The sequence below is a fragment of the Musa acuminata genome, chromosome BXJ3-6, assembly GCF_036884655.1.
Source record: "Musa acuminata AAA Group cultivar baxijiao chromosome BXJ3-6, Cavendish_Baxijiao_AAA, whole genome shotgun sequence".
Taxonomy (NCBI): Eukaryota; Viridiplantae; Streptophyta; class Magnoliopsida; order Zingiberales; family Musaceae; genus Musa; species Musa acuminata.
The window spans coordinates 41,010,091-41,019,570 of NC_088354.1; the positions used below are offsets into that span (position 1 = coordinate 41,010,091).

A 9,480-nucleotide genomic window follows, 5' to 3' on the forward strand; every position below is an offset into this window, starting at 1 on the left:
AGAATAGTAAAAATATTAACTTTAATTATGTACATATATAATTAGGATGAGGAGGGATGATGATGAGAAAGACAGGAAGGTACACAAGTATTACGAATTAATTTATTGTTACTTCTTCATTTTAATTTCTTTTTGGTTTGCAAAGCAGAAAAGAAACTCGAAATATACGCTCATTTCTATTTTCCAGTAGTGTTCCCACCTTAATTTTTGGAATTAGATAGCTTTTACTTATCGCGGATTGCAAATTGGCCAGAAAATTATTATTTTTTGGGCGAGTCAAAATCCGTCGACTTCGGTGCTGCTATTCTCTCACGCGCGGTGTCCAGACGAGAAATGTTGAACGGTTTAATCTCGCACAGGGAAGCGAGGCCATGCAATGTTATCAAGGTTACCCCTTACGAGTAGCTTAGCTCTCTTGCAGGAGAAACCATTCCATTGTGTCCTCCACTCTTTCTTCCTTTTTCCATTGGATCCCCACAACATGTTGCCACATGTTATATGCCCTCGTCGGTGCAACATTCTTTCTACTGCTGTCCGCTGATACCACAGCTTGGCACAATATTTCATCATCTTCTTTATGCCGATACTAGAAACCTGCAAATATTCACCACCATCAGGGAAAACCTAAAACAAAAACAACAAAAGGAGAGAGAAATAATAGATAAGCAAGTTGATGCAATATCACTATCTCGTTTCCTGTATCCTTTTTGAGTTGAAAAATGTGGTAAAAGAATCCTCCCTGTCAAAACCCACCCCATTCCATGAACTTCTTAATCTCATCGTACAAAACCAATATAGCAGCTGCTCCGGTGCTCCTAAACATGTTAGATACTGCTCCTCGGTAGAAGGAAGTTAGCCCCTCCAACCTATAAATCTTCCTCCAGCAATCCAGTGTACCGTGATACATTTGTTCCTCCAATCCAGACTGCATCATCATCCTCCTCCGTACCGTATCCAGTGGATAGGATGCCAGCCCTGCCATGGTCGTTACAGCTTGTGCTGTCACCCATCGCTTCCACAACGCAGAATCTTGCGGAAGAAGCAAATCTTTAGCCGTATCGAAACCACCAAAGTATAGGCCGCGGTGGACGATCATTCCATGAACTGATGCAGGTAGGCCTCGGTAGATACCTCGAATGCCATCTTTCTTGTAGATGGTGCGGAGGAAATGGCAGATGCCTCTGAATTGCCGGGAGTCTGTTCTGCCAATGTCAGCTGCAAGCCGCGTGTGTGCTATATCCAGTGGATAGATAATAACTAATGTTGTGCAGCCTGCTGCAGCCCCTGCCATGAAATTGGAAGCTGCAATAGACATGAACTGATCCGCCTCTCCTCTCTTCAACATGGTTCTGTAAAGATCCTGAAAGAGTAGCATGTCAGAGAACTTGAAAGCAATCAGCCCGTGCATGCTTTGTAAATGATAACCAGTACCTTTTACAAGGTTCAGCTATATCAGAAATGCAAAGAAAAGCAAAACATGTGACAAAGAAGATGGAAATAATGTACAATATGAAACTAATCAGAATGACCATGCTCTTATATGCAAGACTGTGCATCGAAAAAGTTGTAATAGTAAGATAGAACAAGCACGCGTAGGACTTACAGGAACAAGCATGCTAAATCAGTAAGTTTTACAGGCAATTTTGGGAACCCTGCTACTAGTTCAAGATGGGGTCCTCACCCTACTCAGTATACTTCTGATGCTACGCCACAAAAAAAAGATTCTTGTCGTTGAAATTATCCATCAATTTGTGTTCATTTAACAATTTAGATTCAACAATATTATGAAACTGCAGGAAAATGATCCCATATATCTCCTACAGTTTGTATATATCATAAGGAAAAAGATCCCATATAATTCTTGTAGTAAATTACCTATAAGATCCTGCAAATGTTATTCCAAGGAGACGAACAAAGCACAGTCAAGCATGGCTGACAGTACAATAAGGTGCCAATCCATAGTGCACACTAATAGTGTGCAACACATGTTACAGTGGATATGCACGGCACTATGCCATCTGGTAGATAACGACACTGGAGCAAATTCACAGATGTCCTCCAAACCAGTACTCAAATACAGGTCTGTGGCACATACAGTATAGTGGCTGGTTTGGTATATAAAGATACCGATGGAGAAAATAAAAAAGGTTATTCTATATATTTATCCATGATTTAATATACTTTGTACTGGTACCAAGTTGTATCAGACATATCAGTTGGTAGAGTTGACAAGTAATAAGTAATCAAATTTGGAAGCATTAGATTGTAGAAGAATTTGTGGTTCACAAGTAACAAAAATATCACATCCTTCATGGTATAGTTGTGGCTGTTAATTGTTGCATAGAGCAAATCGCTTGATTAATATATATTCAAGTGGACATGACTGACATAGAGGAAACCATAACCTTGCATAACCAAACTAGCCATTTCATCTGATGCTGGACCACTTTCTTGAGGTTGCCCTTCAGAGGAATTAAGTAATTCCAACCTACAGTTGTTATCCAGGTCTTCTTGGCCTTCATATTGGTTCTTGACCTTAAAGTACGGCATTATATTGATGATGGTAAGCTATTAAAGAATGCTTTTCCATGGATTATATATGGATAGGGCAATTTTGAATGTCCACATGCAGCAGGCTAGATAAAGTTGCTCCTTTGTGATCCAATGACCAGTGTTTGAGCTTGGAACTGACACTACATATGTTGATCCTAACCAAAGAGTACATTAGCAAAAGCCTCATACAATGGACCATCCGTTTCTTCATGTAGGCAAATGGACCATCCTTCTCTTCATGTAGGGGACATTAACCTACAAGTGCATTACACTGTTTACAACATGATCTTTCATGTGGCTTAGGTATCGGATCAACTGAAACAATCACCTTTTTATGGACAAAGGAAATCCTAGACTAGTTTTGCCTACATGAGCGTGTACATATAGCAGGCCTCCATGTACACATGGCATTTGGTTTTAAGGACTAACCAGTGATTTAAAAAGCGTTAGGTATCAAAAGGCACCAAGGTCCCAAAATGCTCAAGACGCTAAGCGCTCACCTAGGCGCTTGCCCAAGCAAAGCAAGACGTTCTAAAATATTAAAATATAAAAAATATATAATACAATTGATAAATATGATTATATAAATAAAAATCCTGAAACCCTAATAATAGTTCTAAATAAATAGAGATTAATAGTGTTAAAATCTAAATAAGGACTATCATATGATAACAATCATTAACAATCTACCAATTAACAATAGTTAGAGGGGGAGAAAAGAGTTATCTACTGTTAACGGTAGTTAGAGGGGGAGAAAAGAGTCACCGACAATGGAAAGTGGGGAAGGAGAGGGCAGCGGTGATGGAGGAACCTTCGGACGATGGAGGTGGCAGCAGAGGAAGCTTCGGGCGACAACATCGACGGCGGAGGAAGCTATGGACAACGAAAGCTGCAAACGACGATATTGTGGGCCGAGGAAGCTTCAGAGGTGTCTGTTAGTGGCGAAGGAAGTTGCGGTCCTCTCCCTCGATGGTGGAAGGAGCTGCACACGAAAATAGTGGCAGTGGAGGAAACTGCGCACGAAGGCTAGGCCGTCGGACCCCGTTCGTCTACGACAAAGGAAGCGTCGATGAAGAAGGCAGCAGTAGAGGAAGCGTCGATGACAAAGGAAGTGTCGGCGATAGAGGTAGCAACTGTGCTAGGGTTTATGGCTCAGTGTCGCGTTGGGTGGGGGGTGCGGGGGCCTACCGGGGGTTATAGCAATAATATGTAGCTTAGTTGGTTCAATCGAACCAACTAGCTACTGTTCAACCAAACCAAACTTAAAAGTCTGGTTTGATTACTTCGCTTGAATGGGGCGCTCGCTCGAGGCACCTAGTGCCTGGGTTCAAGCGAACGCCCAGGCGACGCTTCACTAAAACGTGCCGCCTAGTTGAGGCCCGAGGCATCAAGCCTCGTCTCGCCTCACCCGAGTGCCTAGGCAAGCACCCGAGTGCCTATTTAAACCTTTGGGATTAACAAAAATTGAAGATTCCATAATCAGTATTAAGCTATCTAGTCTCCAAATAGATATGTTCATATCTCTCTCAATAGTTTCATCAAATGAGTTTATACTTGTTTTGGTAGGAAGTTTAATTAATAAAGGCTTTCGAAGCCTCATAATGGAGCTGGATAATAGGTGCCTTTAAGTCTGTCGAAATTTATAAACATCAGTAAAACAAAATATTATCAACCCAGAAGTTTTCAATTCAAAATCCTTAGGCTACATAGAGCAGCCTACTGACCGTATCAACCCATTTGGCCAGCCCTATCCAAAAGAGAAATTGCACAGCATTTTAGGTGTCTTTAAGTATGTTGAAATTTATAAACATCAGTAAAACATAATATTATCAACCCAAAAGTTTTCAATTCAAAATTCTTAGGCTACATAGAGCAGCCTACTGACTGTATCAACCCACTTGGCCAGCACTATCCGAAAGAGACATTGCACAACATTTTGGACTCCAGCAAATAGCTACCAGGTTATACATTGGATGATTACAAGACCTTTACATAGGTTATACATTGGATGTACAACATGCAGAAATCTTCATGGTTAGTGTCTGGTGATGTTTTACCTAACTAAAGTTAAGAATCAGGGAAATCAGAATGCAAGTGTGTGCGCACGTGCACATACACACACATGCACGCATACACATGCAGAGAGAGAGAGATATATTGTATTTCTTTGAAGATATACTTGAAATCTAGTGTTTCAAGACAATGTTGAAGGTAGCAGTGGGATGCAATATAGGACCCATGTGAAAGGATCTTAAATATCAGTGAAACAATTTATTAGATATGTTGCTGCCACTTAAAGGCTGGCAAAGAGGTATCGATTGAAAGCAGCGATTTAAAAAGGCGCTCGGGCGCTCAGGCGAGGCGAGGCGAGGCCCGAGCGCCTCGCTAATCTCCCAAGCAACGCGCTTCAAACAGGCGCCGCCTAGGCGCTCGCCCGAGCCTAGGCGCTGGGCGCTTCGGGCGAGCGCCTGGGTTAACCAAGGCGACCGAACCAGGATTTTAGGTCCGGTTCGGTCCTGGTTCGGTCTCCGATAGTTAGTTGGTTCAATCAAACCAACTAAAACTGATATAAGTGACAACCGAACCCTAACCCTCGCCGCTGCCGCTCCCGATCCTGCTACTCGCCGCTGTCGCTGCTCGCAAACGCTGTCGCCGCTCGCGCCTCCCGCTGCTCGCCGCTCCTGCTCCCGCTGTCGCTGCTCGTCGCTGTCACTGCTCGCAAACACTGCCGTTGTTGCCGCTTGCACCTCCCGCTGCTCGCCGCTCGCCACTGCCGCTGCCTCCTTACACTCGGCTGCCGCTGCCGCTTCCTCTTTTCTAAGTCAGCAGGCTCAGCACCCCCTTACACTTCCTTCTTCTCCTTCTGTTAACAGTATATAGTATACTGTTAACAGTATACTATATACTATTAATATTGTTAGGTTTATTTGAAATTATTAATTTTCAATACTATTAATAGATTTTCTTAATTTAATAGTATATTTTAATTTAAAATTTTAAATAATTATATTTATTAATTATATTATATATTTTTATATTTTAGCGTCTCATTTCGCTCGGGCGAGCGCCTGGGCGAACGCCTAGCGCCTCGGGCGTTTTTGGCCCTTGGTGCCTAACGCTTTTTAAATCACTGATTGAAAGTATAGGAAACAATCAAAATATGCCAAGAAAGCATAATGGTTATAGAGAATATACCTAATTGTAATGTTAAATGCAATGATCCAATTGAGTCCGTTAAAAAATAGGCTGTAAGTAAAAATTCTACTGCCTTCTTACCTCCTTGGAGTAGTATTCTTCTTGATTTATTCAGTATAGGAAAGAAAGAAATTACTTTTTCTGTCTTCAACAATAATTTGTGTAGGATGCTACCCTCTATATTTCAACCAGTTCTAGCCTTTTTTTTTTTTTAAATGCTGCCAAAACTATTGAAGATCAATACACAACGTATTTCCAGAAGAAAGTTTGCAAGAGCACAAAAGTCAATGAACATGTTATTTCATTTTTTTTGTCTAAAATTTTTACCTGTCAGTTCAACCAAAAAAGATAAGAATAAATGCTCATTTGATAATGGAGGGTTTCTCTTAGCATCATGCAAATTTACTTGCAACAGACTAGCATGACAAGTCCACACACACCAAAGAGAATGTTTGAGCATTTATGCATGAGGGACGAAAAAAACTGTAACAAGAACATAAAAAAGGATGCACATTTAAAACATATGACTTGGAACATCAGAAGACTAAATTGAATACAGATCTAGAATGTATCATCAGATCCCAGCTTTAGTTTTGTGTGATTGATGGGATTCAAATTGATAAGAAAATTTTGAACATGCATGTTAAATTCGAAAGGAAAATAATAAGGTCACTGATCCTGTTTATACTACAACTGTTACAAGTATGGGAGAAACATTTACTAACATGCATTATTTATGTATGAAAGCTCAAAGGCCCATTCCTCTTTTAAGAAGCATCCAACAATCAATGCAAATTTAAATAATTGCAAATCATGTGCAAAATGACAACTATGATACAAGCAGATGTAACCTTAAAACCAGAGTTCTATTTTATTGTAAGAAATATTCTCTCCATTTTGGTTGCAAACTACCATCAGTTTCCCACGAAACGTTTTAGAAAAGACCATCATACCTATGTAGATACATCAAAAATTTATGACCATCATATACTCTCCTGATTCAAATGTCATCTGCCTAGGGCAACACTCTGTCCCTCTTCGTTGTTGATCAAACTAATATCTAAGCTACCTATCTTGCAAAACTAAGTCATCAATAATATCTCATTTTCATCTCACAATCAGATCAAGCAACGATGAATTACAATAGGAAAACATCATACATGGGGGGTGACTAGGTCAATCTTATTTACTGCAACATCAGAACTTATCCAATCTCTCAGCTCCCCTTTCTCTTTATCAAAAATACTTTGTGTCTTCTATAAGCTGAAGTTGTCCTTTGCAGAGAAAAATCATCTGTATCTGCAGATGGAAATGCAATATAACTTATTTAAAGAACAAACTGACATCTTCCATAATACCAAACCTTTAGTTTAGAAAAAATCTCCTAGCTTTCATCATGAATGCACCATAATCCTCTATCCTCTTTAAAGATAATAAGATTTATATGACAGGAAACGAGTATAGTGCTGATTAGGAAAATAACATCTGTCTGTAAGAGGTTGTAACATTCAATTATAATTTGATTAGGCAGTACAGCTTTATCATAATAATTTCAAGAGATCTATCTGTTCTTTTAAGAGATCATTTTGTTTATAAAGCTTCAAATATACCTCTGCCTCAATTAGAGCTTAAGGTTGGTCAAGCAAATACATACCAGAGAAGCTAAACCAAAGTATGGTAGAAATGAAGAGCGTGAATTTTTAAAGTGATATAACAAACATGAAACAGAATCTGACCTAAGCAAGTACTACTTTTTTTTGTTCTTACGCACAAATTAAGCCTGAAAAGGAGAATAACACATGAAGAACATGCACAAGAAGGACAGGTCCGTAAAGTGCTATGATGATAATTTGTTCTTTTAAAAATAAAAGGAGACTAATACTGATGTCCAAAATAGACCTACAAATACGATGACCAATTATGAAATAGTATCATTTAAAATTTGTTTGGTGTCATTTACTACGCGTCGTTGGAACAACGAGAGGCAACTTTTAACACGTTGCTGCAATAGGCTCAATATTCATGCCAAAAATGAATGTGCATAGCTGGTCACAAAGCATTAATAGGGCTGCAAGCTACTGCACAGATATGCTGCCCTTATCCGAAAGCTAAAGTATATCAAACACCAACTATCAAGAGAAGCGGATCCAGCTATACAATTCACAATACATTCAGTCTTTAAAAAAAGGACTTAAGATAGGTTGTCTGGATGTTTCTTGCGAGCCATATATTTATGTTGCAAAGCCACATCAGGAGCATATTTAATGAAAATTTTAGCAATTCCAAATCTTACTAACTTAGCAGAGAAGCCATCACTAGCTAAAATTTTGAGTGTTTTCCTTCAATCCTCCCTTTTTCCTAAAGTTCTTACTGCGACAGGAACAAAATCTCCTTTTTTTTCATGTATGTCCTCTTATGGCTTGTAATTCTGCAGAAATCCCTGGAAATAGATCTTGCCAGTCGCACCTGAATGCCCATAGGTTATATTCCTACTCCAGGACTCTCAACCCTAGTGGCAAGAGCACGTGTTATATGAATGGAGGGTCATGTCTTCACATCCAATCCAGGAATCTTTATAACCTTCTCGATGAGGAAATAACACACAGTTCGCAAACAAGTGGCTGATTAGTATCTATTCGTAGAAAAATGCGATGAAGTGTCAGCGTCATACATTCGTCCCGTCAAGGTTTCGCAAAAGCTATACAACTGGGGCGGCGGGCGGGGCGCAGGGCATTAACATCGATTCTTACAAATCTGCAGCTAATACCCTATCCCATCATTACAAGAAAATAACAAAACGAGAACAATAAAAGATTCCCAAACTCGGACCGTGAGAACAAGTACCAAATCAAGAACACAGAGATTAGGACGATTCGCCAACGAGGGAAACAGAGTCGAGGGTACCTTGAGGGAGAAGTTGAGGGCAACGGAGGGGTAGTAACGGAGGACGCTGGTGCCGTTCCCGCGCCAGAGGGAGAGGACGCCCTCCTCGCGGACGGTGCGGGCGATGCAGTCGATCATGCCCCGGAAGCGGCGGCCGCGGCCGAGGAGGGCGGCGTTGCTCTCCTGGGTCTGGAGCAGCAGCTTCGCCCGCTCGATCGGGGCCACCACGGTGTGCACCATCCCGCCCATCACCGCCCCCGCCACCACGTCGCGCTGGAACTCCCACATCCGCCCCTTCCTTCGCCCTCCGCCGCTTCTTTCACCGCCACCGCAGGAACTACTGGTCGACTCCATCAATCATTGGCGCTTCTCCTCATTCCCTCATCTCTCTCTGTCTCTCCGCCTCCTCCTTTTAACCCTCTCCTCTTTCTCTCTATATATATATCTATCGATCGATCGCCTCGGCGGGCGAGCGTTTACCTTCTCACCTCCCCTCTCTCTTTCTCGATCTCTCTCTCTCTCTCTCTCTCTCTGGTAGCTAAACTATCAACGAGGGAGTAAGACATCACGTGGAATGCACGTGAGGTATTGGAATAGGAGAATGATCATCCCGATACCGGGTATTGTAGACTCCCTTCACACGAATTCTAAAGCATTTCGAGGTGTTGGTCCGCAGGGTACGCCAATCTTGAAGTACACCGTGGATATAACAAAATGACGCAAACGCCCTTACAATTGGATTAACAGTCTTGAGTGACCCACAAAACACCTGCCATACAATTGATTCTCCTTCAAATCCTAATTTACGTGGAGCCCACCAGTGAGGTCAGCTCCACGAATCAGGATCGT

At 41.3% G+C, this 9,480-nt stretch overlaps 1 protein-coding gene across 2 annotated transcripts; it reads right to left on the minus strand.

Annotated features, from left to right (window-relative positions):
- Positions 1-202: 202 nt before the first annotated feature.
- On the minus strand, positions 203-9,153 carry LOC135641599 (probable ADP,ATP carrier protein At5g56450). Of its 2 annotated transcripts, XM_065157102.1 has the most exons (3): positions 8,653-9,153; positions 754-1,360; positions 203-594 (listed from the first exon to the last, which is right to left on the minus strand). In XM_065157102.1, the coding sequence occupies exons 1-3, from the start codon at positions 8,983-8,985 to the stop codon at positions 587-589; spliced, it is 948 nt and encodes a 315-aa protein (XP_065013174.1). In that variant the 5' UTR covers positions 8,986-9,153; the 3' UTR covers positions 203-586. The 2 variants fall into 2 exon arrangements, with proteins under 2 accessions (XP_065013174.1, XP_065013173.1); XM_065157101.1 differs by lacking the exon at positions 203-594 and having other exon boundaries at positions 671-1,360.
- Between the last annotated feature and the right edge of the window lie 327 nt (positions 9,154-9,480).

What these genes read in the sequence shown, in the direction of transcription:
- LOC135641599 (XM_065157101.1), bottom strand. Translation starts at nt 8,985, where the DNA reads ATGGAGTCGACCAGTAGTTCCTGCGGTGGCGGTGAAAGAAGCGGCGGA. An exon ending in CCCTCAACTTCTCCCTCAAG is followed by an intron (nt 1,361 to 8,652) that starts GTACCCTCGACT and finishes CTACTCTTTCAG; the next exon opens with GATCTTTACAGAACCATGTT.